Here is a 27,534-nt window from a genome sequence, read left to right on the forward strand (position 1 = left end):
AAAAAATCTTTTGTGTCTTCCAAATTGTGCCTCCTGTTCGTGCCACATGTTGAACTTTTCACCTTGCATATCAAGTGTGACAACGTGATATGATTAACTATGTTTAATTGGATTACAGAGAGGAAGATTTAGGCTTGTCTGGCATGGCAGGGGTTATATAAGCCCTAAGATTGTTGTTTAGCTGTCTGGGAAACACCACATGTACAATACTGACACTTGCCGGTCAAAGGAGAATATTGCTATAGCCTATTTTAAATCATTTTCACTGACTGCTCTGAGTATCATGAGAAAACTTTTGAGGTCACGGACTGAGGTCACAGTTTTTTTTATTTTTTTTTAACTAGTACAATCTGAAATTGTAAATGTAAAATGGTATTTAAATCAAGGACATTCACATAGACGTGGATGGATACGACTTAACACCCAGGCTACATTTGGCACTCTGCATGACCCGGGGGAATTATGGTGCTGAATGACTAATGAGTTTCATAACTGATTCAAAAGGAAACTTCCAAAACAAAATGCTGATTTCAAACTAAGTAGCTGTGGTTGACCAATACCACTTTACAGTAAATCGACTAATGGGATATGTCACTATCATAAAAAGGCATTAAGAATACATGTTTACTTCCTGGATATTTAATAAAGCTATAATAAAAATGAAATATAAACATTGACAGCATGACATTGCAGACATTGGGCAGCACATGAGGCGCCTGGCCCCTCAACAAGGTACAGTATGTGCACATTATAAAGTAGACTACAGTTCACAGAGGGACCACTGGGAGGGCAGTCGTCTTGAACAGGCCTGTCCCAGCTACAAGCGTGGGACATGAGTTCATGTACAGTGCGCAGCTACTGGAGGTGTCTGGTCCCGGCTGCGGCTGCTGTTCGGACGTGGTGTTCCCAAAACCAGGTTAGCCGCTGTCACACGCACAGTGGAACTGGCAAATGGCACAATGTGCGTTAGTCAGTGGCTTACCTGCTTTTAGATCACAGCGAGCGCCAGTTTGACGCGACAATGAGAGCGCACTGTCTGTAAAGTAAACAAAAGACCGCGTAATTATTTTGCATCACACGGCATTATGGCGTATGATTAAAGATTGCAAACACACATCATCGTTTTGATAGGTCTATGAATAAAAAAAAATAGACCAATAGGGTGGCCCAATTATGCAACAAACAACCAAAACTGAATATGGGCCTAAATATGATTTCTTCATTTTTTTTTTTTTTTTACAAAATTACAAAAAGTTTATGAAATCACAGACGTCGTTGCAGCCCAATTAATGTATTAACATAATGTAGACTGAATGTATAATTGGAGTAGAAAAAGAGCTTCTTACCATAGTCAAGTTTGTCTTCTGGATGGATTTAAAAGCACAACTTCCCACTACTGAAGATGGAGGCAAGTACACAGTTTGACAGGAGTCTTAATGGTTTTAGTTTTTTTTTCTATCAACGAAATCACAGTGCGCGGTTAAAGTTTGCTGCATTTAAAGAATATTGGACAGCTCCGCCGACGCAGAAGTTGAGTTCACTTGCACTACTCCTTCCCTGCCCACTCCCCTGCATCTGCAACCCGTCCTGCTTATGCAAATGAGAGGAGAACCGGCACCCGCAACAGCCAATCAGCGCTCGTATTGCACTGTGACCGGCAAATCCAACGAGAACGAGGGCGGGACTAACGCAACCATAACGCTTGATTTATTTCTATAGTTATAGTTGGGGTGCGGTGCGTTCATTTTCGCACGTCGTACATTAGGAAGAAACCATTCTCTTTTTAACAGTTTCCTGTCCAAACCAGCGCTTATGTGGGTGACGTGAAAGCGACAAGGTTTTATAGAAATATCCATGCGCCGTGAAGAGTCACATATGTAATACAAAGCGCCGCAGCGGGCATTTAGAGAGGATTATGAGCAGACTACCCCTACTGTTGGAAGTGGCACACTCGGCTTACTTGTGTACCGTGTTGCCATGAGCGGAGTGTAGATGTGCACGTACCAAGGATGCAGCCTGACGGTGACGGAGCAAAACGCTCAATTATTTACCGCCAGAAATAAGCACAGGAACGGCCCCCAATGTGATCATTACACTTTTTACTCTGATTTTAGAAGTAGGCTAGAATTAGACTTGCATGAAATGTACAATAGCCTATAAGCCTTTTGCCAGATCACAGGAAATCCCTGTGGTGTTAATATTAATGCGTTGAATTGGCAAAAAACCAAGACATAATTGTCAGACAAACATTACGAGCACTGGTTGGTAGAGTAGACCACTAAATCACTCACTAACGTTACCATAGGTCACACAGCAAGTGAACATTGTGTTCACTGCAATAGAGCGCGCAAGTGAAGAATGGGACAAGCATGAGGATAAATGCAATTTAATAGATTATAGGTAAAACCTATAACTGCACAGGGCTCTTGTAGCCTTCTTTAGGCCTAGTTTTTTTCATATTTTCAGTTGAATCCTTGGTTGCCATTGAACAAATTGGGGAATTTATATTTTATTTATTTCTTAATATAGAAAACCAAAATAAATCAATTCATTCATCCTTTGGCTAAACCGTATATTATTCATGCAATTGTACAAATATTGCATTGAATTAATGCAAAATAAACGCTTTGTGGCCCTAGCCTTGGGGAAAAAGAGTGTCTTTTTTGTTACAATAATAAAATGCATTATTCTTCACACTCGTTTAAATCCCATTGAATGGCCTGTGGCCAATACAAATAGTTATAATAAAGAATAAGCGTTGTTAGAATAGACATATTCACGCGTGTACAGTGCTTTCTGGTAAAGCCAAAGATTGAATGAAGTTCAGTCTTGGGGACGCTGTCTCTTTAAGAGAAAATACTAGGCCATTTGTGCCTCTACCTTCAGCAGCCGGTGGTGTCACTCAACTACACTCAAGATCAACTACAGTGTATCATTTACCCTTGGGTAGGTTGTGTCAAGCGCTAAATATATCAATATAGAACAATAATTGGGTAAATTAGAACATTTGTTGAACGGCCGGTCACACACTGGTTCTGGCTTTCCTGTGGCTATATTTAGCAAACACGCTGTTGCTAACATTGCTAATCGTTTTTGTTCCGCCTGCACTCTCATGAGTTAGAATTTGGTTCCATTAAATTGCATTGTGTATATATTGCAGAGATAATGATCTCAATAAATCCACAGCATTTGAAAATCGCACTATTGGCTGCGGTTTTGTTTCTTTGTTTACACATGTAGCGTTAGCCTAATGCAGATGACTGCTACATGCTAGCTTCAGGGAACCCTTTGGCTGCAAGTCATTTGTTTGGCAAGCTTTATCAGAATGTGATATTTCAAGGTTTTCTTTCATATTTTGTTTACTTGTTCTGTTGTTTTTGCAAACAGCATAAAACGTGACCCGACATTTTCTTACTATCGGCTGGCCACACTTTCACGGATACATTATAGACATTTTTTTCTGATGGTCAGCCATGGATGAAGATGACAGCCAAGACGAGCTGATCAACAGGTCCTCAAAAAACAAAGGGAAAAGAGCCGCAGCATGGGCAATCTCAGGTATGTGCATGCCCCTGCCTTACCCCTGTCATACCAGTAGATTTGTGAATGCAATAAGTCAATTTGAACACAATGATAACATTTGTAATAACTTCAATATAGTGTACTAAATATATACATTTTTAAAGGTTTGATAATGTTGTCTCCACTCTCTGGGTGGAGTCTGCATGTCCTCCCCGTGTTATCGTGGGTTCTCTCCGGGTTCTCCGGCTCCTCCCACCGTCCAAAGACATGCATGTGTTAGGCAAAATTGGTGACTCTAAATTGGCCCAAGTGAATGAATGTGAGAGTGAACTGTCTGTAATGTCTATGTCTCTGTGTTGGCCCTGCGACAAGTTGGACACTGTCCAGGATGTACCCCGCCTAAGGCCCAAAGTCACTGGGATAGGCTCCAGTCACCCGCAACCCCGAAAGGGAACAAGCGGTAGAAAATGGATGGATGGATGGACCCCAATGTCTATCTAACCCCCAGTTAATTTACAATGTGTTCGTAAAAGTAAACATAAGGCAATATTTTATTTTTCTGATCCACTGCTTTAGATGATTCTGATGAAGCTGGGTCTGATGAAGAGGTGGAGTCACAAAGTGGGGATGAGGATGAAGAAGACGAACCTTTAGATGAAGAAGAAGAAGAAGAGGAGGAAGATGATGATGAAGGTGATGTGTTTACAGTAACCTACTGGCTGTCAGTTCATACTTTCTCATTTGTCCCTTTGCATCACCCAACAGGCTGGGGGTACCGCAATTAGACCCTTAGTCATTGTATAAACATCAAGATTTTGTATTCAAAAAAAAAAAACGCCTGTAACGCACTGTAGCATCTTGGCCAAACTGAATCTTTTGCATTTTGAAAAGTTCACTTTATTTTGGGTTACCTCGCTGCAAACTGTATGATCCACAAGAATAGCTTCTCTGCACCATACTTTCATTCACTTTTGACAAATCGCTTTCGGAGCTCTCTTTCTTTCTTTCTCCCTCTCTTTTTTTAAAGGTGTAGCGTAAAACACATACTTCGTAGAACTACAATAGGTGGCGGTAAATGCACCTTTTCAGTTGGCTGCAACACAATAATAACAACAACAACAACAACAACAACAACAACAACAACAACAACAACAAAGTGCTTTCTCAGTGAAGGCCTCTACACAGTGGAATCCCTTTAGAGTTGTTACAATCAAATACTTTAAAACTGAACCAAAGAGTGTATGTGCGCTGTCCTTCTTCCTGCCAGTGGACTGCCGATATGTAAATTAGCCTAAGGTTTCCTCTGGTCCAGTACATCAGCTGACAATATATTAACACGTATTATAATTGTGCAATTGTACATCCCATTTGTAAATAAATGAATAATGCATCAAACATTTTGTTATGTTTCTGATTAGATGAAGAGGAGGATGAAGTTGATCCTAAGGAGGAAGAGGCATGCGCAGGGACCTCAGCTGATGCAGAGGTGAGCTCAGATGAGGAGGCAGAGAAATGTCCCATCTGCCTCCATTCATTTAACAGACAGCCTGTGGCTACACCAGAGAACTGTGCGCACTACTTCTGCCTTGACTGCATCCTTGAATGGTCAAAGGTAAGTTTAAATATTTTTCTTCATCTTCAGGCTCAAAAATCAATGAAATGTTAATTCTTGTTATTGCATATGAATTTTAGAATGCAAACTCTTGTCCAATAGACCGGACTAACTTCAAAGTTATATATCTAAGAACATGCTTCGGAGGCAAGGTTCAGAAAGCGGTAGGTTTCCTCGTAACACCAGACATTACATTTGATATGATTTGTGCAGAGCGTTATTTTGTGTTTGACTGCAGATCACCATCAAAAAGCCTGCAAAGCAGTGTGAGCAGGACACCGTAGATGTGGACCTGGAGGAGACGAGCTGTGAAGTGTGTGGAGGAAGTGACCGTGAAGACCGCCTTTTGCTCTGTGATGGGTGTGATGCTGGGTAATATCTACCTTAACCTTTGACTTACGCAATTTCCCTCAAAACGTGCCGTAAAACATATGTGTATGGATTGGTTAGGAGAATTGACTTTTGCAAACAATTTGCAAAACAAATGACCTCACTATGTACAATGCTTTTTATAGATTTCACATGGACTGCCTTACACCACCACTTGATGCTGTTCCAGTTGAAGAATGGTTTTGCCCAGAATGTGAAGCCAACAACCGTCAATCAAGTTAGTGGAAAACCTTTCTTGTCAAAGATTTAATTCTGTGTTGTTGTTTTTTAACAATGCATTATATTTGTCTTCTTGATTCAGGAGCGTCAGCTGCAGAAACAAGCGACACAGACAGCCTTCCTTCTACTGCACGCCTGCCTGCACCTCGCCGTGCTCGCTCCCAAGTGGGCCAGACTCGAGCTATTGCCCGCACCCAGCACAGTGAGAGGGTTCGGGCCAATGTTAATCGCCATCGGATCACCCAGGCACGCACTCAGGAGGTTTGGCATGAAGCGTGATGCTTCTGTTATGGCTTTCTAACATATACAGGCTTAATGTGTATGGCTGTGTGTTAATATACATTTAATCTGTGTTGTGTTTTGTAACTTGCAACACAAGTCAAAGCATGCAGGTTTTTTTTTGTGAAGTTGGCCTGGGCTAAACATACTGTGAAGTAACAAACGTTTTCCTTATAGTTGGCTCCTACATATATGATTCGATCTACTTGGCTTGATGAAACCATAAATGCAGTGGTGGCAGGTCTAAACACCGCAGTGTATGTACGGGATCTAACCTCACGACCTTCATCAACTCGTCGCCGTATGTTAAGACACTCTAAAATAAAATTATACAAATTGTAATATGTTATATATTATGTTTCTGTTATATTACTTCAGGTAAGAGCAGGAAAGTCAATAGCAGAAAAAAATCTAGAAGCAAAAATGGCAAAGCAGCCGGTACGGGGGTCAAGAGGCGAAAACGGAGAGTGAGAAGGACAAAATCTAGGAGAAGGCTTGTGAGTGTTATATTAGCATACATTAATATTAAGAAACAGGAAAGAAATGAATATACTTTTTTTTTAAAAGGTGATGAAGAAGACACCCACCCCTCGGAGTCGCATTGCTAATAATCTTGGTATTGTCAAGGACAAGAAGAGTTCATCCCTTCCAACCGTTTACAGACCGTCAGAGAGTACGCTGAGCAACATGAGGGCAGACATAGGTGCAGCATCGCTGTCCATCTATGGAGATCCCTTTGACCTCGACCCATTTACTGACCGGTACGATGTTTTATTGCCTTAACTTGAATATGGTGGCATGCATTATGCATTTGACATTTTTATTCAATATTTGACTGGCATAATTCAAAGTTCAAGATGGCTTTCAATATACATTGCAACTTTTATCATGGAAAAGGTAGTGGACAAGTTCCTATGTTTTGTGATTTTTTGTTCATCGACAAATGGCAATAAACCCCTTTCTGATTCTGAAAAGTAATTCCTCAAACTCCATTGTTATTAGTGAGGATGAGGACGAGCGGAGCCACGACTCTGTGCTGTTCGAGGCCAAGAGGCGAGGGATCTCTCACTCTGCCTTCCGTTCTCATCAGCCAGTGGCTCGACCAGTTAGTCTCTCCAGGTACATGTACATTCCTTTTTAAGTTTCCAGTTTATACCTGTTAATACTTTGACTGCGTAATACATTACATGAGCTCCCTCATCAATACAGCCGACCCTTCTCACCCTGGACATGGACTTTTTGAGCCACTCCCCTCAGACAGGAGGCTACGGTCCATCCGGACCAGAACCTCCCGCCACAAGAACAGTTTCTTTCCCTCTGCCGTTGGACTCATGAACACTTCTTAAACACTGTCACTTTAACCATAATTTAATCACTCACTGCACTGGTTACTTTCTGCACTACATCTGTACAACTGTACATTTGTGTACATATTAAGACAATTTTTTATCTTTATTATTATATTTTTTTTAATCTGATAGTTTATTGAATTGTTCATTGTTTTATTGTTTTGTGTTGCATCGAACCACCAAGACAAGTTCCTATGTTTTGGAATTATGTTCACTGACATGGCAATAAACCTATTCTGATGTAACACTGGGATACCAACTGCCATAAAACACCAAAGACAATGAAAACGCTATACCGTAAAAGTCATGTGACGATATACCGTCAAGGTGGAAATTCCTTTCCGCTTTGACAGTATATCGCAGGGGTGGGCAAACTACGGCCCGCGGGCCACATCCAGCCCGCCGGGCCTTTCAATCCGGCCCGCCGGGCCTTTCAATCCGGCCCGCCAAGCTTGTTCAAGTATTATTTAAAAAAGTAAGTTTTTTTTTTTCTTCCTTTTTTCCTGTCTGCACTTGTATCCTTAATAAATATGACGTGAAATGACTTAAATAATAGATTCAATAGCTTATATTTGACAGAAAAGTGACATTTTATTTGATAATTAATTTTTGGGATTTATTTTTTTTCACACCAATGATCGCGGGCCGGCCCTCCGCTACTTGCCTGGATTCGAATACGGCCCTCGGAGGAAAATAATTGCCCACCCCTGGTATATCATCACATGACCGGGCATCACGGACGCAACGTCATCACTAGTGGGGGGCGGGGGGAGTCTAAAGAATAAAGTCTAAAAAAATAAAACTACAGTAGGTGGCGGTAATGTAACACTTGGATACCAACTGCCATAAACACCAAAGAAGAAGAGGATCATATGCGTTTCTCGTCATTCAGTGATCATGGCAACTGCACAGGATATGGCCATGCATTTCAGTCGTTCGCAATGGCTTCTAGTTCTCGTAGTTATTGTGCTAATTATGGCCACAATTTGCTTACTGGAAAAAGCTTCACCCTTTTATTGTATTTTCTGTGTTTTGCCAGGAGGCCTGTGAGCATCCCACAGGCTAGCAGTGTTGTTGAAGCAGCACCTGTACCTGATCTGTTGGGCAGCATACTCACTGGACAGAGCATGCTTTTAATGGACAGTTCTGATGTGGTCATAAATCGTGACGGTTCTCTTAAGGCTTTAAAACCTAGTAAGTGCATGGAGCTGGGTGAAATGGTTATTTTAACTTATTTTATAATATTCCACAATGAGACTTGATACTAATTCTGTCTCTATTCTTTCAGTAAGTTTAACAAACGGAATAAGGTCAGACAGAAGCAGAAGCAGTAGCTCTGGAGATGGTGGCCCACAGACCAGCCCAGGAGAACCACCAGACCACATGGACAGACTGGGATATTCAGAAGGCCCCCTAAACACACATTTCTCCCAAAGCTCTTCTCCACTATATCCACCTCTAGGCTCTCCGCTAAACACTAGTGAAATTTCTTCTTCCCATGTCCCACCCAGAGGTAACGCCTTTTCACATGAGCTTAATCGGCCAAATCAGAGGTTGGGCCGTTCGATAACAAATGGAGTAAGAGAATGTAGAGACAGTTGTTCCTCAGAGAGCAAAGTCTTCTCCCAGTCTCATTCTCTGAAAGCACCTGCAAAACCTATGTGGATAGACGTATCTGTGCTCCCCAGAATACCAAAAATCAAAAGAGAGAGCCGTGTTGATGCCTCTGTGAAAAATGATAGTAATGGAGAAAAAATGAATGGAAGTTCAAACGGCAGCAACTCTGGCATGCCTGAAACGGGCATAAACAGACTGGCTGGGGACAAAGAGCGGCGGCATTCTGTGGATCAGCAGGATGGCAGGACGGAGGGTCAGAGGAGCAGACCTGATGGAGCAGGTTCTTCCTCAGGCTTCTCCAGCTCTTTCTCCTCTTCCTCACCTGCTGCCTCACATACCAACCATCAAAGATTCTCTTCAGGTTCCTCATCATCATCCTCTGTAAGTTTCCGCATTAACTCAAGTGGCAATTCGTGGCATTCTAGACGATTAAATATAGCACCACTAACTCCAAGTGGATCTACGCCACAGAAACAACGTACAAAAAAAGATGAAGACGAAAAAAAGAGACAATTACGCCGGGATAAGCAGAAGCTGCTAGCATCACGTTCCAAAGACAGCCATGGTTTTTATGATCCTTTTAATCCTACTGAATCCGATTCAGGCAGCTCGGATGGGGAAAGTGGGGGCATTAATGTAGAGTGTAGTTCTCGATTTAAACAAGAGTCTGCCAATTCAAAAAAAGTTTCATCACGAAGTAGGTGGGACCTAAAACAAGTAAAAGTTGAAACGCAGCGTCCACATTCAGAAGATGAACCAACTACCACAACTGCTCAGGAAACAGGCACATCGCAAGTAAAGGGCACAGAAAATGCCACATTTAAAAAAGGCTCCATATTTTCTCATATTGAGAGCCCAACTCCATCCGAGACTGCTGTAAAAAAAGATCCAGAATCTGATTCAGATGAATCTGTAAAGCATTTCTTAGAATCAGAAACGGAGGATGACGCACAACCGGTGGAGCAAAGACTGTATCCCATAAAAACAGAGGAGACTGTGACAGAAGATCCAGCCCCTGAACCACCTGCTGCTCTCTGTGATGACAGAGCTTCAGCTGCATCTAACTCCCGTCATGTAAAAAAGTGTGATGTAGCTGATGACGGAGCTTCAGCTGCATCCAACTCAAGTCCTGTTAAAATGTTAGATGTAGCTGATGACAGAGCTTCAGCTTCATCCAATTCTAGTCCTGTTAAAATGTCAGATGTAGCTGATGACAGAGCTTCAGCTACATCCAACTCCAGTCCTGTTAAAAAGTGGGATGTTGCTGATGACAGAGCTTCAGCCACATCCAACTCAAGTCCTGTTAAAAAGTGGGATGTTGCTGATGACAGAGCTTCAGCCACATCCAACTCAAGTCCTGTTAAAAAGTGGGATGTTGCTGATGACAGAGCTTCAGCCACATCCAACTCAAGTCCTGTTAAAAAGTGGGATGTTGCTGATGACAGAGCTTCAGCCACATCCAACTCCAGTCCTGTTAAAAAGTGGGATGTTGCTGATGACAGAGCTTCAGCCACATCCAACTCCAGTCCTGTTAAAAAGTGGGATGTTGCTGATGACAGAGCTTCAGCTTCAGCTCTATCCAACTCCAGTCCTGTTAAAGAGTTGGAAAAGACTGAAATTAAATCACAATCAAAAAATTCAATCGGTGAGAAGAGCACATCCAAGAAAAAAGCGCCCTCTAAAGATCAGCGGGTGGGCTCCAGCAGCACTGAACGGACAAAAAAACAAGGCACCGGTAGCGCCGACCAAGACCGGAGACATGACCGCGCAGAAGCTAAACACGAAGGAAGTGATCGAGAAAAAGACAAAGCAAAGTCCTCCAGACGCTCCCGGTCAAAGGAGAGGAGAACTCACAGAGCCTCTGACAGCTCCCTCTCCAAGTCTCCAGAGAAGACGTCCAAAAAGACTAGACGCTCGCGATCACGGTCCAAAGACAAGAGAAGGTCCAGGTATGTCTGCATCAAACTATACTTTGATGGTTTGCCACTTGGCTACACATGAACAAAGTTTCTTATAATAGTAGGATTGTAATTTGGTAAGACTGAACCAGTACATCTTTAGTTTTATACCAAGCTTAACGTCTTAAATGCCTTCCCAGTAAATACACTGAAATTGTCTCTTTTCTGTAGGTCGTATTCCACCTCCAGCAGCAGGGAGCGTTCAAGGACGAAGAAATATAAAAAGCAAAGCAAAGAAATAAATATGGACACAGACGTGAAAAGACGTTCTTCAAAAGATAAAAGGCGTGACCGATCACGCTCCAAGTCTCGATCCAAATCCCGCTCTAGATCCAGGTCAAGAGACAAGAGACGCGCACGGTCCAGGTCTAGAAGTAGATCTCGGTCTAGAGACAGGAGGAAGACTGAGTCCCGCCATCAGTCATCGAGAGACAAGGTGGAGTCCCGTTCAAAAGATGGGAAAAGGCATAGATCCAGGTCCGGTTCTAGAGAAAGAAAGAAGACGAGAGAAGACCTGCCTCAAGTCAAGACACACAAACCAGCTGAGACCAGAAGATCATCTAATAAAGACAAAAAGCCCTTAAAAGAGAAGAGAAAAGAGGATACTTGTACTGTCAAAGCTGAAAAAGTGTCTAAAACTAACAAACCAGGATCAACATCTTCTGTCGTTAAGAAAGAACCAACAGAGTTGAAGGTAGAAGAGAAGCCCTTTGAAGCAGTTGACAAACCGGATAAAACTAAAAAAGAAATCAAGAAAGAAAAGTGTGCAACGTTTGATATGTTTGAAGGTAGTCCAACGGATAACATCATTAAGACTGAGCATGTGGACACACCTATTGCAGTTAGTGAAGACAAATGTTGGGACGACATTCACAGTATTAAGACTGAGGTGTGCGAGTCTGATCAACCGGAGCCAAAATCCCCAGAGGAAAAGCCCATTGTTTCAGATTGTAGCATTGACGATGACATACATGATGCTGCTGTTTCCACGCCTCCAGATGACCCACCAGATCAAAGCACTGATGACCAAACCAATTCCATAAAGCAAGAAGCGGTTCACCAATCTTCAGACTCTGAAGATGACTTTAATGTGGATGTGATGTTGGACAACCTGGACCTGGTCAAATCCAAGTTTGAGTCAACAGAAGCGGCAGCCAAACAGGAAAAAGATGATAAGAGCGAGGGAGAGCCTGCTGCTGCTGCAGGGCCCAAGTCCAAAACACAAGTGAAGAGAGTCACATGGAATATAGAGGAGCCGGTGGGGCCTCAGCCTGACAAGTCATCAAGCAGTGAGTCCTGAACCAACACGTTTATTCTACATCACGTAAACAACATTAATCTATTAGTTTGGTCCAAAATATTAAATTAAATCATATTTTCCCTATATCACTTTAACACAACTGTGCGAAACCCTACACTTCTGATTAACCACCTGAAGCTATCAATGTCCAGGTCAATATTCAAATTAAATTGAATTTAAAAACTATTTACATTCTAAATATAGCATCAGATCAAATTATTTACCATATAAAAATGCAAAAAACACTTGTATAATCCTTTTGTTTTCTGTCTTCAGAAGTGGCTTTGTACAAACTGAAGCTTAAACAGGAGGGAATCCGTAGACCTTCTGCATCCACATCCTCTCTGGTAAGTACTTGAAATATCACGTCAGGCCAGAAGATGGCAGTGTTGATTAAGAGAAAACTATTCAAAATATTGTCACGTGGGCAACATGAAACTTACACTGAAGTCATTTCACAGTAAACGAAATCTAAACTCATGTGGAAACAATGCCATTTGATATGTCATCATCAAATAAAACGCTTTAAAAATAAATAGCCCACTCTACTTGTGATAGAAATGTAAATAAAACATGCAAAGAGTGAATCATCTACATTTGAGTTGTATAGCAATCACAATATATTCCTCATATAGACTTGGTGCACTGGGCATTCTCCTCATTTCTTCGACAGGACCTAACCGGAACAACGAGTGACGGTGACGTGTCGAAGAGTGCAGACCAAGAGAGGTCCTCGGGGTCTGACAGTTCACAGGGGCTGTCAGCACAAGGACAGGGCGACGATGGGGATTTACTCAAGAAGGACACGGTAAAAGATTTGGACACGGCAGCTGATTTTAACAGTGTAAAGCTGATGGATCGATTGATACATTTTCTGTCATTTCCAATACCAGACCTACATAAAGAAGCTTCACATGCAAGAAAGGGCTATAGAGGAGGTCAAGCTGGCAATCAAGCCTTTTTACCAGAATCGAGACATCAGCAAGGACGAGTACAAAGACATTGTGCGTAAAGCTGTGCAGAAGGTAAGTCATTTGTTCACTAAAGGATATTAAGAGGGTTTTCTATTGCCTCCTAAATGTTTGTTTTGTCAATTTATGTCCATCAGGTTTGTCACAGTAAGAGTGGAGAGATCAACCCGGTGAAGGTGGGAAATCTAGTCAAAGCATATGTGGACAAATACAAACATGCTAGAAAGTACAGGAAAGGAGATGAACCGGGCAAATCCCAGGAATCCAGCCCATAATAGTAAGAAACAGAATCCATTTGGCTATATTGGACAGGTGACATTAAATTATTTGGGGACATAGTTTGAACAAATAAAGCGCCTTTAGTGGTTTTGGAGCTTTGATTGTTGCTGCCAAGAGCTGGAGCAATGCAGCTAAGTTTCATGTGTCTTAAAGAGGCACTTTTTAATGATGTACTCATTAAGTTTGACTGAGAGGGAGCATTGCCAGCTCTGGTTTTCTACGTTGTTTCGTGGGAGGGTAGGGTCTTAATCAGAGGAAAAGTTTGTTTAGGAAAAGAAAATCTGTCTAATTGTCAACAATAAGAGGAAATATTAAAGAAGGAAAGTGATATGCAACTTTTGTAATAAAAGGATCATCATCAGGAAACGCAGTTTTAGACTTGCTTGTAAATAATATAGATTTGATAAATTCTGTTCCATCCATGTCGCTCAACTGCAGCCAATGACCGTAAGTACAGCTAGGATTGAATAACTTGTAGCTACATTTTCTGTTGCCTGCTTGTCTTCCACATTTGTTAAACATGTGTTTAAAGGGAGGACATACCTTTCTTCACGATAGACTGATACTGACACTCACATTCTTTATAGTAGATTTGTTTATTAGTTTGTCAGAATAGATTTTAACTTTCTGCCATACAGTTAAAAAGTTGCACTCAAATCTACATTTTTAAACAATAACCATTAAATGTTACTTTTGAAATTTAGTATGTTTGAGATTCTGTCTTTATTTGATAAATAATTGGATTGTAGTTTATAAGGAATGACTTGTCCACATATGACATGTTGCACTGGTCTGAGTAATTTACTTTCTATCCTTGAGTGCACAAATGGTTGGTCACAGGAGCTAGAATTTATTCTGTAGCTTCAATGTTCAGCCTAAGTCTAAATATATATTTATATTTTTTACATAAAAATGGTGAAGCTGATTTTAAAATGTGTGTGCCATGGAAGGTTGTGGTAAAAAATGAAAAAAAAAAAAAAAACTACTCATTCCTACATTAGGGATCATTTCATATCAAATGCAGTAGACTCATTCTTATTACAGCCTCCTCATCTGTCGTTGACAGAACTGGATCATTTTTGTTTGTTTACTATTTGTATATATTGTCATAATTGCCGTATGGTGAGTGATAAACACTTGATTTATGCATTGTAAAGTTTTATTCGAGCAAAAGCGTTATTTGTTAATCAACTACAACTAAGTGCTCATGTTTGTCAGATGTATTTACTTTTTTCAATTTGTTTTGGTTGTGATTTCTGGAAGTGATAACAATAAAAAAAAACTATAGAAGCTTGTGTTGGCTAACATTTTTCCCCAAATATAAAAGTATATATAACATTTAAAAACCCACAAAGAAACAAAACAAGACCAGAGTCCACAGTCTGTTCAATCTGTCCTTCAAATCAAGTCAAAATGTACCTTTTTTTTTCCATTTTGTGATGACCACTATAATATCAGTCAGCTTTATTGTTGGTGCGATTTGTGTCATCCATTTTTTTCCCCCCCGAGGGCGTTTGTCACCACTGCCTGGAGTACGCCCCAGTGTTCAAATGCAGTGGGACAATGATGTCACAAACGCTCTGCGGCGCTTTATTGATCTCAGGCTAATTTTTCTGAGCGACTGGGCTGTCCCAAAAAACATGGTAGTGGTTTGCCTCCTGGCGGCCAGTTTCTCCAGCAGTTGGACTGTCCTTTTGAATAATGTGCACTTTGACATGTTATGGTGTTATGAACAAACATGTCACTTTCATTTTAATATTCAGAATAACTTTACATATGTACTATTATGTATATCAAGAGTACAATGCACTAGATACAAGCGCCAGTGATTTGTTTCTACATACATCATCAACAAAACAAGTGGACGTGGATGCTTTTAAATAACTTTATTCAAAGGCTAGAAAAGTTACAAAGTATATAAAAACAAACATTTAAATGTAACTATAACAAACACAGTACAGATAACCCATTTAATTTGTACATTTGATTTATTGTTTATGCCTATGTTGGTCTGCTAAAAGCTTTGTTTGCTGTTGCGGCTCCCATACGGGAGCGGCATATAAATATTCCACACCCATTTAGACCTTTAAAACCATAGCGCATTTTTAGTGAAAACCTTTTCAAACAGTGTAGTGCTATAAACTCTTGCAAGAAATGTCAAGTGCTAACGTCATCTATGGAGTTGTAAGTATTATTGTGGTTATTGGATCATGTTAACGGGATCCTCCATGGTGGGCAGGCCGATGACGCTGTTGATGAGGTCCATCAGACTGTTGCACGAAGTCTGCAGGCTGATGTTAGAGCTTTGAAGAGACGACGCCCCGCTCATTTGAGCATGCTCGTGCAATTGCCTGCAGATCAGTGGGGTCACCTACGACAAAAGCATGAAGAGAATGAGGCAGGAATTTCACTACTTGCTGCTCTCCATTCAGATGTTTTTCAATTTTCCTGCTGTTCTTGAAGTGAGCGTTGGGACACTGGAATTGCCCCATTGTGGGACAAAGTAAGGTTCTCTTCATTTGAGTCTTAAAATGTTCCAGGCAAAATATGATCTAAAACTTAACATGTACTCAACATGTGTTTATATTGCTATAAAAATACCCTGAAAAACATGAATTCTCACTGTGAGGAGGCTTGCCCATTTGCAGATCTAACCTGTACAACTTGGCCTGTTGGGGTCACCTGCTTGTCTTTTTTGGAGATGGATAAGTTTAATTCAAGGTAATGCAAAGACATGTTGTGTTACTTTTAATGGCGGTCGGCAGCCAACTGAAAAGGTACATTTACCACTACCTACTGTAGTTGTACGTCTTCATACAGTATGAAGTGTGAAGTGTGCACTTCATACAAGTATTTTTTACGCTATACCGTAAAAGAGAGCGAGCCAATTCGAAGACATCTTTATGCAGATCAACACGGTGAACCATCCAAGAGAAATGTTGCATAGTGCACCTTTTAAAGTGGAAAAAAAAAAATAGTACCTTTACAGCAATAAGTTTGCTCTCCAAAGCTTTGCCATCTGGAAATTTCTCCCCAAAACACATGTTGATGGTGTATTCTGGTGAGCGGCAGTTGGTTTCGCTGTAGTTTTTCAGCTCTGAGGAATGTAAAAAGTTAATTTTATTTACAATTAAACTAAATATTTCTGCCTCTAGTTTTATGGTTATTTGCCCTTACCGTGTAAAAAGTTGCCAAAGCTCAGTAGCGGCACCCACGTGTTCAGGGGCAGTTTCTCGGGGTTTGGTTGAGCCACATTCACATCACTGGTGCTTGCGAACACATGGCACCTGTCCTGTCTGCAGGCAAAAATACCTTCCTCTGTCACTTTCAGCAGTAGGCCTCTCTGGATGCTGTTCAGGATGCGATTGGTGAAATCAATCTAAACAAAACAAGTTCAGAATTGTGATGAAGCATTTCCAAAAGCCTCACAAATGTATGAAGCATTATAATAACATTAGTGTGTAACATCGAGGGTAATTGTGCATTATAGTTCATGCAGTAGGCAAGTCTTCTATATCTATATCTCACAGTTTGAAAACTACTATAAGATGCCACCTGGGGCTGCCACAAGGGAAATGTTATAGACTAGACATGACCAGCGGGGTGAACTCACGGTCACAATACAAGCTGAGTTGAGTTCATATTGTGGAGCTGCAGTGGTGAGGTCAGTCGACAGAGGTGGAGCTTAACAAGGGGAAAACCAGAACAACAGCAAACGTGCCCATCTCTAAGGAGTCTCGAGGATAAGGTTATCTTACGAGGGGCGTGTCTGGGCCCAGTATTCATTAACCAAGAGGGCATATAATGGCGTATAAATGTCGGAGCAGCGGCTTTTTCCTGCAGAAACTGTCCGGGTCTTGTTGGTGTTCTGTCATCTTGTGTGGCTCATCAATAAAGACTCTATTTTGCATTGAAACTTCTCAAGTCTGGACTTCGGTTGTTCGTCACGAGAGGTTGATTCAACATTGGGATATAGGGATGTCACAGTATCTGTTTGTTTTATGATTACTGTGAGAAGGAAGATTGAACACTCATTTATGATGTTTGTCACTATGACCACAACAGTGAAACTCTATTTACTTAATCATTCAACCTGTAGGTGACCAACTTTATGACTGATATAGTAATGTCATAATACCTGTTTGTGGTCTTTGAGTTTGTCGGTAGCTGGGAAGCAGATTGTATGATTGACATCGGGCTCCTGAGTCTCTTGTGGGTAATGCAGTTGTAGAAGTTGACAGTTTATGATGGTCTCCTTTAGCATTTCTCTTTTCCTGTAGAAAATGGATATCTCGAGGTCATACAATGGAAGCTGTGGTTGATATTGAGGGGGCAGTGCTGAAAAAACAAAACAAAGTGCAATGATGTACATACTGTAGTGACAAGGAACAGTTGCAATGATAAATTAATTTCATTACTTACGTTCAAAATAACAATTGGGCTCAGGTCTAATTTCAATGTTATTTGCAGGGGCTGGCGCAGGATAGTTCGGAACAGCAACAGCAGGATTTGACTGAGGAATGATGTAATCGTCATTGACCCAGATATTTTCTCCTGCTACAAAAAAAATGCAGCAGGTTATTAATGCCACGCACTCAATAAAACCCACAGTGAACAATCGGCACAGATAAGTGAGTCGCACCGGCCATGTTGCTGCTGATATCCAATGCCTTAAAAGTGTTCAGAAGATTTATCTGAAAAAGAAAGCATCGGCATTATTTTAATGAATAGACTCTTGCACAATTATGAACATGAAAGGAATCCCCTGAATCACCCAGCTCCTATTGTGAGTGCCAGCGGAAGTGAAAGTGTGAGTGCCTACCTCACAGCCAGTGGGGGAGCAGTAGATGTCGGGAGTCAAATCAGAGTCTTCCTGTGAGTTCTGCATAAGAAGACCTAAATCCATCGACATGACTTTAGTATCATTCAGTGAAAACGTTTTGACCCATGGGACTTACTTACCGTCAGTGCCAATAATCTCGTAGATCTTGTGAGGATCATCTGTGTTCTTGGAGTTGTTTTCGACCAGCTTGAATCGACCTCGAAGGTTGTTGAGAGCACAGCGAAAGTTGGTTTTCCACCGTGCCTTGTCGTTTGGGAACTCGTTGATTTTACCACTAGCCACTGCCCAGGCCTGTCAGACAGAAAAGCGACAGTCTATTATAGTAGTGATAATCCTCTCTCCAGCTTTGACCAGAGCTAACGTTGTGTCCTTGTACAAGTCACTTCCTCCACTATATATGAAAGTGTGTGAGTTATTCCAGGTTGAGAGGATGACTTGTGCAGATTGGCACGAGCGCGTCTGTCAAGGCAGCTGTGGCTACAGAAGCTTACCATCCCTGGGTGTGGAATGAAAGAATAATGCAATGTAGAGCACCTTGAGTGTCCAAAAATGCTGTATAAATTGAATGCATTGCAATGCCATTATGTGTCAATCACCTATACAGCCACTGCAAGTTCTTCTTGAGAATGCTTTTACAGTAGCCTCGGAAAGTTATCAAGTTATTCATTGATCTTCCAGTTATAGAGCACATTACATGAGCCATTGGCCATGTTACGCATGGTGCTCACATCCAAGGACAGAATAATGAGACCACTCGGCCTATGCACCACTCTTATAGTTTATATGATCACGTCACTGTGGCTGCTTTGACTGCATACTATCTTATGTTTTTAGCCAGTCTTTATTCGTAATCTTTCTGCTTTCCTAATGCCACCGATTCCAGCAACTACCTTGAATGTTTTCCAGTCTTCATCGTTGCAATCTTTCCTGGAGTTGTGTTTCCAGGGGACTCTGAACCTGTTGGGGCCAACATAGTGGAGTCCAGTGTATTGGCCCGTCCGCACCTGCTCGATGAGCCAGTGGGCAAACTGTGGCTTTGGACTGAGGAGGAAGAAGGAAGTAAAAGACAAACTTAAGCTGCAGGAATAAGAAAATAATGCGATTTTCTAACATAATGACATCAAAACAATCGTAACATTCCATTCCAACAATAATAAACTAAGACCTAAGACAAAGACCTCACTCGTCCCTTTCTTTCAAACACCAGCCACACGTCTCCTACCTTTGCATCTCTTATTTGGTCCTTTGCAGCTACTGTCCTCTCCAGTCGTCTTCCCGAGTGTCTTATTTAAAGGGGTGTCTCTGACGCAAGGCTCGTGACGCTGTTGTGCGCGTCTGGACGACTGTGATTGGTCGACGGGAGCCTCACTTCCTCATACCACCGCACCCCGGGCGCGCGCGCTCTAGTGGTTTCGGCTGACTGTAGAAAATAGTAAATTGAAACTGAAAGTGTGAAGGCAAACACTGGCTCCTTCCCGTTTCATCACTCCATTAAAAAGCAATAACCAAGCACAGATTCACACACAACACTCGGTTGTGTGTGAACGGTTCTGGCTTTTGTGTACTTTGACCTGTCTGTCCTAAAGTGCCCTATACATCACAACATCAACGATTTACGAGCCCTGTAATTTATTTTACTACTATAGTGTCATAAATGTACCTTTATTCTACTCACACACAATCACCAATGCCGTCAGCTTAGTCAACTAGAATCCCGCAGGTGTTACAAAGCAGTTAAATGATCATAAAAATAGCTTGCCTGAGAGTGCACTGGGGAAATCCTTGATCAGGACTTTACTCTAGGTTTAACGTTGTCTCTGTGTTTCCCCTTTTCATCTAAAAACCACATTGCACGGCCAGCTTGCATTCATTCTAACAAGTTGTTTTAGGATGTGTAATAACAGCAGTGGTACTAATTATTTTGGCTAATAACCACATCTGAACAATGCATATTTGACTATTAAGATAATAAAAAAAAAGTTGTTTTATAAGAATATGTAGTATATTTGTCTAAATTTCATTTCACTCTCCATTAATTTGTTTGTTGTTGTTGGATTTAACTTTTAACGGGGAGTCAGCCGGAAGACCGATTACCGTAATGAAGGCAAAATGCTCAAGAGCTTTTCTTGTGCGGGCCAAATTAACATCGCCTCATAAATGTCAGACCATGCACTTAACCGCGGTGTCCTGACCCATTTTTAGCTTAATTTGTTTGTTTGTTTGTTTATTCATGCTATTATTATGAGCTTAAGGTCAATAAACTCTAAAAGTTCAAAGTCTGTGTCAGTACACCACAGGCTACATGGTTGTCACTGGTGTATTTTAAGGAATAAATCAGAAATAATTTACATACATTGCGTGGCTTGGACAGGGAAATGAGACAAGCCCTGCTAAAGCACTTCTCTTTTCAGGACTAATGGAAGTAGCTCGGTCATATTGAGGTCTTTACAGTCTGAGGAAGACACTCACTTCCATTCTCATGGACAAACACGGAAGTCCATATAAGTATTACAGGGTTTAGACACGTCTGTGGAATAAACGATGAGTGTCCATAACCAAAAGCCTGGCATTGTGACGCCCACTGCAGAGTCATTGAGCAAGGCACTTCACCCTTCCCGTGTATAATTACATATTATCGTAACTTGTTGATTGAATTATTATAACTTAATTTTATATGATTATGATTATCATTATTTAAACAAACTTTGAGGTTTATGACAGCTTGTCTATGGGCTAAGTGTTGCAAATAAACAGTTTGATTCTGATCAGACACAGCCTCTGTGATGACTAAGACAGGGATTTTAAAATAGTATTTCAAAGATCTTATTGTTGTAGCCTATAGTGAAACCCAAACTGTCACTTGGAGGCACTTGTGTAAGAAACTATGTTGTGCCAACAAATTCGAATGGGAATTCCCTTATAAAAAAATATACAAAGTCAATGCCATCATGTCAGAATCACTGAAATACGTTTGATGATGTTTTGCGTCCTCTGCTGGCCAAACAGAAGAACGGCTGTTGTTGTTGCCTATATTTCCAACAGTGGACTGATCATTGATTTGTGCTCTATTGCAACATAACACTTGATATGCCAAGTGTGACAAAGCCAAATGTGACTTCTTTAGTTCTACTCAAGAGCCAAAAATGAAAGCATTTCAGGAATGAACCAGCGACACCTGATTTGCATATTATGGTTGTGGGTGGTCAAAATACCATGGTTCAATACAAACTGTTTTTTCTACTTTCATCTCAACCTGCTCGTAATATAAATCAGACTCGAGCTTGTTTTGGGTTGTAATGACTGCTTTTCACCAGCAGAGAGCGCAAGTGTTTCATATTTCTATAAGCAGCTCGCGAGACCAGTTATTTTGTGCACACGGCTCCGATCCTCCCCCCCTCCCCCTGGTCACCATTCACAATTCAACTTCAGCACCACGTTTGTGTGGACAGAGACCATAGCCTATTGGTCAGTAAGTCTCATATGAGCTATCTTACATTTCATAACATATGCACGTCTTTAACACGTATGTTTTCAGACCAACCCAGCTTCACATGACATATACACGAGTCGGGGTCAGTGCGCGTTTAACTCTGGCAGCATCTTGCAAAGTGGACTATGAAATCCCCGCGCGCTCATATCAGAACCAGCATATTTACTTTCCAATGAATGGCGTCCCACCTCAGCGCGCTCTGATAGGCCGTGATTGTGCGGCAGACACGCTTATTATACAAAGTGTTTGTAGCCGGGATACAGCGCGTGGTGTCCGTGGTATTTGTGAGTGTAAAGAGTTGGAGGAGTGCAATTGCTGAGGGGGGACACTGGCAATTTGAAGATATGCCAGGGGTACATTGTCAAATTCAAAAGGCATTTCAAAAACCAACCCATTCACTTTTCTATTCTATTCTATCCCCTTTTTTTTCTTCTTTCCCCTTCTTTTTTCTTCTTCTTCTGCCTCTCCTTACGCGTCTTTCTCTTCGCTCGGTGGCAGGCCGTTTAAATCCACCAATGGCTCTGCAAGTTTTGGACATTGGAATGTAAATGAGCTCAGCGCGTGCTCCCGGCGCAGTGAAAGCTCGGGATTGTTTATTGAGCTACCGGAGCCACGCGCCTGGCCCGGGGGAGTCGGCGAGCGCAAGAATCACACAGCCGGGGCGGGGCCTCGGCGCAGAGCGTGCGTCCCAAAAAAGTGCAAAAGAAAAGGGGTGGGTGGGGTGTGTGCGGGGCGCGTGTTGAAAAAGAGGAGTGCTGCCAAAGTTTGGGTCAGATCGGCTCGTGGAGTAAGCAGTCAAGAGAGACTTGGAGTTAGCCACACGGTCCCCACGCGAAGGACACGAGAGCTGTTCACTGCCAGTTCTGCCTCTCCCTGTGTCCATTCACTGCACGCATCACTTGCCCCGCTGTATGAAATGGACACCAGCAGCAGCACACAGGGTGCCTTCACCTTTGGACTTACCCTACACACCGAGGCACAAGAGCCCACCGCCGGTGCCACTGTGCCCGGCTTCCAGAGCAAGAACAAGGTGCTGAAGAGACAGCGCTCCAGCTCGCCCGAGCTCCTGCGCTGCAAGCGGCGCCTGAGCTTCAACGGTCTGGGCTACTCCATCCCGCAGCAGCAGCCCGTGGCAGTGGCCCGTCGCAACGAGCGCGAGCGGAACCGGGTCAAGCAGGTCAACATGGGCTTCCAGACGCTACGCCAGCACGTCCCGAATGGCGCTGCCAACAAGAAGATGAGCAAAGTTGAGACACTCCGGTCCGCAGTGGAGTACATCAGGGCGCTCCAGCAGCTCCTGGACGAGCATGATGCAGTATCCGCCGCCTTCCAGTGCGGGCTGCCCTCGCCAACTTTGTCCAACAGTTACTCCGCGGACCCCGAGTCACCGCATTCCACGTACTCTTCAGATGAAGGCAGCTATGAGCCGTTGAGCTCCGAGGAACAAGAACTGCTGGACTTTACCACCTGGTTTGACAGATACTGAGCGCCTGTTGGTCTTGTGAAGACTGTGGCACATAGCAGTCCCTCTGCGCAGGGACAGTCTGAGACCTCCTGGAGCAACAGACAAGCTGAGCTTGTTGCAGAGGGAGTAAGCTGATGACGCGGGACGGTGTTTGACAAAAGTGCAATTACCACACGCAGCAGCGGGCTCTGCAGAGACGTGCTGGAGCTGGACTTTACGCAGAGTCTTGGACATCTTCTTCAGCGTCAGTGGGACGGAGATAAAACAAAGATGATGCACTCTTAAGTGATGTACATCAAACTTGTATCATAAAGACTCTTTAACACGAGGACTTATTTTTATACATGACACGAGGTTGTCACTGTCGTTGGTGCGCGTGCTGAGAGCTGGCTGTCAGTGGCCAGTGAGTGACAAAACAGCAATAATACAGCTACTACCTGTGACAGACTGTAGTTTTTAAATAGGTGGTACGGAGATACTCTTTAATGTATGCACTTGTTCTCCATCTGCTGTAGCCTATGTAAACAATTTTAACAGATCTATTTTGTGTATTTTGTTATAAATAAAATGACTCTATTTATATTAACACAGTGGTTCTGGGTTGCTTTTTCACATCAGGGTCAGTCGGAGAGGGGGTGTATTAGTAACGGTAATTGAGCAAACTGTGCGTTTCTATTCAGAGCCCCTAGATGACCTTTTCCTGAGTTGCTTGGGTGCGCGGGGTAAATTACGCAGCTGGGTTGAACACTCAATAACCATTGGAGACGCACAGCTTCTCCAGCGCTTTGTGCGCATTGGGGACGGTGAGATTAATATTACGTTTCATGCGTTGCATTGTTTCTTACTCTGCTTTTACCCAAAAGCCCTTGAGGGAGAAAGGGGAGGAGGAAGGGGTGCAATTCACCAACTCTGAAAGGCCATAGACACTTTGAAATACGGCCCGGGGACAGTCGGGTGCACAATGGCAGAGGTTAAAATTCTTATTGGTGGATTTTGATGAATCTAAAATAAAAAAAAAATTAAAAAAGCACTTGATGGCTGTTTGCAACCCTGGCCGTGTTTGTCATGGCATAATAATAAAAAAGCACACCCCCTGTAGCATGGGGAGCACAACATCCCATTGTGAGAGGCATTGTACCCCTTTTCACCTCATCATGCGAATTATGGCATATTATCTAATGAAAACAGGCCAAACACTCTTCCAAGTTGATACAAAAAGGCTTAGACAAGAGCAGCATCACAGAGAATATGTATTTAAACACGTATATATCTCAATGCACGTTATTAAGCTCGTAAATGGAATGTGTGTGTGCATGTGCGTGTGTGTGTGTGTGTGCGCGCGCGCGCGTGTGTGTGTGCGTGTGCGTGTGTGTGTGTGTGCGCGTGTGTGTGTGTGTGTCTGTGTGTTGGTGCTACGGAAAGTGTGCCACAAGTGCGCTCTTTCTTCTTGACGTATTTGTCTCGGTGACACACTGCTGCAGCCTGCAGGTGTGAACGAGCCACGTGCCTGCGCTCTTTGACAAAGCGTCCTGCTTTCCCATTGGCTGGAGACTCGCGTACTTGTGCGCGCTCTATGAGCAAGTGACGTTCTCAAATCTGTGATAAATTACATTAATTATGGCTGGCATTATACTCACATACGTCATAGGGATCTCCAAAAAGACAAATCAATGTTGGTGGACCTCTACCCCGCTGTTCCATTATAACCAAGTTGAAATGGGCTTTCTGTGTTCTTTGGAGTCAGACAGAGGCCAGAGTCTATAGCGCAGAGGAGCGTTCAGGAGATGAATAAGCGCCGCGGTTTATACGGGGATAAATTTGCCCTTGTCATTATGTCCACGGGTCATTTTCACACTGACAAAGCCCATGGGCAGCGTTAATTACGGCCATCTACAGCTATTGCATACGCCTCATTTACGCATGCGTCATGATGTATGGATCTGGTATGGAAATTGGAGTGCGCCTTTTACGCATGAATCAAACCTTGCTAAATTGGCCAGAGGGGTGAAAAGAGTGGGGAGAGGTCATGTGCTGCCCTGAGCCAAGCCACCAGAGTGCACTTTGGCTTCTTATTGCTGTTTTGCATCAGAAATAGGGCCACTCTCCATTCATGCTGAACCTGATATATTTATACCAAACGCTCAGCAAGCCTGTCAAGTTTTGACATCACAGGCAAAATACGTTTATCAGCCAATGACCCGCAACAGCAGGTTTTATGGAGACACAACATTTCATTTAAAAAACACCTCTGGCTTTGTGATAGTTACTATCGTGTATGAATAAGATATAATAAAAAATACAACATTGCAACTTTAAAATGTCCATTGAGACACACTCCAGACAACTAATTCATCTTCTAGAGTGACATAAAAATAAAGTAATCTGATGTTTGAATAGAAGATGGAATCTATAGGAGGAAAATTGATCATAATGAGGGCAAATGAGTGAATCAATTTAATACATTGTTTGACCTAAATATAAAGGGTTTGATAAAGTGGTTTGAGACTTTTTCCTTAAGTTTCTGTTTTATTTATATTGATATTCTGGATTGTCAGGGCTTCTACATCAGAAATATTGTTGTGGGATTTATCCTCATAGGTTCAACCTTAAGTTGTGCCTACAGAGGTGTTAGCCCATAAATCCTTATAAGGAATATTATGGGAAGCATGACACAGACTAAATGGACCACACCCCCTAGTGTCTGAAATCTGTTGTGTTATATATGTCACATCAGGTTAGGGCATAACATGTTATAATGGGATTATACAGCCTCATATTGTCCAGAAAATAAGAATTTTACTTTCAGCAAGTCCCAGTTGGGCTGTAAATAAGAAAAGTTGAAATAGAAAATGACTGTCTGGTCCTGAAAGTTGTTTTCAATTTAATAAATGTGATTACGGTAGATGTTGGATTTCCTTATAATATTGATGTCACCTATGGTATTCTTTTATCTGATCTTTTTTATCAAAACATAAATTGATTGTAAAACAAAAATAGCAGGTTAGAGCACAGCTGACCCTTCTCCCCCTGGACATGGACTATTTGAGCCACTCCCCTGAGGCAGGAAAGCGACGGTCCATCCGGACCAGAACCTACAGTCACAAAAGTTTCACTCCCTCTGCTGTTGGACTCATGAACACTTTATAACCCCTGTCACTTTAACAATGATATAAATCAACAACTATTTGCACTATTCTCTGACCAGCTGTAAATGTTGTTCTGTATATACTCAGACTATGTCTTATTTTATAAAATTCTTAATTTTATGCATGCTTTTTATTTGATATATTTTGCTCTTAGTATTATTCATTGTTGTATAATGCACATTAACGCCGAATTTTGTTACACAGTAAAACTATCTAGAACAGGACTATAAAGTGTAAAAAATAACTTTATATAATAAAAAAATAACTTTAATTAATAATAAAACTCCGTTTTTACATTTAGAAATTATATTATGTCAAGGAATAACAGATTATGAATTATTCCATATCCCCTTATCCTTTTTCTGGTTTAAAGTTTCCATCAGTTTCCGTCTGAAGTGGCTGTTATACTGGTTTCACACTGTGTCTTTATGGATAACAGATGAGGCTGGTCACATGACACTCACAAATCTAAATGTGTCTCTAAAATGGATTTATATTTTTCATTTGCAAATAAAATATGTATAATAATGCATTGTTTTATGTATGTGATTGTATCATTATGACCTCCTCACTTGTGTTTTTCTACCTCAGGAGATCATGGAGCTGTGCTTTGCTTTATGATGTGTTTGAAGCATTTCCTTAGTGCAGGCCACATGAGAGTGTCCTGAGAGTGTCCTGAGAGTGACCTGAGAGTGACTCGAGGGTGTCCTGAGAGTCTCCTGAGAGTGTCCTGAGAGTGACCTGAGAGTGTCCTGAGAGTGACCTGAGAGTGACCCGAGGGTGTCCTGAGAGTGTCCTGAGAGTGACCTGAGAGTGACCTGAGAGTGAACTGAGAGTGACCTGAGAGTGACCTGAGAGTGTCCTGAGAGTGACCTGAGAGTGACCCGAGGGTGTCCTGAGAGTGTCCTGAGAGTGACCTGAGAGTGACCAGAGGGTGTCCTGAGAGTCTCCTGAGAGTGTCCTGAGAGTGACCTGAGAGTGACCTGAGAGTGTCCTGGGAGTGACCTGAGAGTGACCTGAGAGTGTCCTGAGAGTGACCTGAGAGTGAGTGACCTGAGAGTGACCTGAGAGTGACCTGAGAGTGTCCTGAAAGT

General features: G+C 42.1%; 3 protein-coding genes across 4 annotated transcripts; 2 read left to right on the forward strand and 1 right to left on the reverse strand.

Annotated features, from left to right (window-relative positions):
• Positions 1-2,836: 2,836 nt before the first annotated feature.
• On the forward strand, positions 2,837-14,691 carry phrf1 (PHD and ring finger domains 1). Of its 2 annotated transcripts, XM_072436004.1 has the most exons (20): positions 2,837-2,946; positions 3,388-3,558; positions 4,099-4,215; positions 4,941-5,134; positions 5,215-5,298; positions 5,373-5,506; positions 5,650-5,741; positions 5,826-6,004; positions 6,200-6,323; positions 6,401-6,519; positions 6,590-6,783; positions 7,025-7,141; positions 8,411-8,565; positions 8,660-10,024; positions 10,082-10,937; positions 11,118-12,235; positions 12,523-12,593; positions 12,920-13,054; positions 13,140-13,271; positions 13,355-14,691. In XM_072436004.1, exons 2-20 carry the CDS (start codon positions 3,474-3,476, stop codon positions 13,490-13,492), a joined length of 5,409 nt encoding a protein of 1,802 aa, XP_072292105.1. In that variant the 5' UTR covers positions 2,837-2,946; positions 3,388-3,473; the 3' UTR covers positions 13,493-14,691. The 2 variants fall into 2 exon arrangements, with proteins under 2 accessions (XP_072292105.1, XP_072292104.1); XM_072436003.1 differs by having other exon boundaries at positions 8,660-10,937.
• A 709-nt stretch (positions 14,692-15,400) lies between these two features.
• Positions 15,401-19,651, reverse strand: irf7 (interferon regulatory factor 7). The gene is made up of 10 exons (XM_072435397.1): positions 19,562-19,651; positions 19,230-19,380; positions 18,459-18,630; positions 18,319-18,392; positions 18,139-18,190; positions 17,919-18,053; positions 17,635-17,834; positions 16,674-16,875; positions 16,478-16,593; positions 15,401-15,867 (listed from the first exon to the last, which is right to left on the reverse strand). The coding sequence occupies exons 1-10, from the start codon at positions 19,567-19,569 to the stop codon at positions 15,697-15,699; spliced, it is 1,281 nt and encodes a 426-aa protein (XP_072291498.1). The 5' UTR covers positions 19,570-19,651; the 3' UTR covers positions 15,401-15,696.
• A 2,708-nt stretch (positions 19,652-22,359) lies between these two features.
• ascl1b (achaete-scute family bHLH transcription factor 1b) lies at positions 22,360-23,880 on the forward strand. The gene has a single exon (XM_072435398.1). The coding sequence runs from the start codon at positions 22,746-22,748 to the stop codon at positions 23,313-23,315; it is 570 nt and encodes a 189-aa protein (XP_072291499.1). The 5' UTR covers positions 22,360-22,745; the 3' UTR covers positions 23,316-23,880.
• The last annotated feature ends 3,654 nt before the right edge of the window (positions 23,881-27,534 follow it).

The sequence above is a fragment of the Eucyclogobius newberryi genome, unplaced genomic scaffold (genome assembly GCF_026437365.1).
Source record: "Eucyclogobius newberryi isolate DKJ021-1_F unplaced genomic scaffold, fEucNew1.0.hap1 SCAF_7, whole genome shotgun sequence".
Lineage (NCBI taxonomy): Eukaryota > Metazoa > Chordata > Actinopteri > Gobiiformes > Gobiidae > Eucyclogobius > Eucyclogobius newberryi.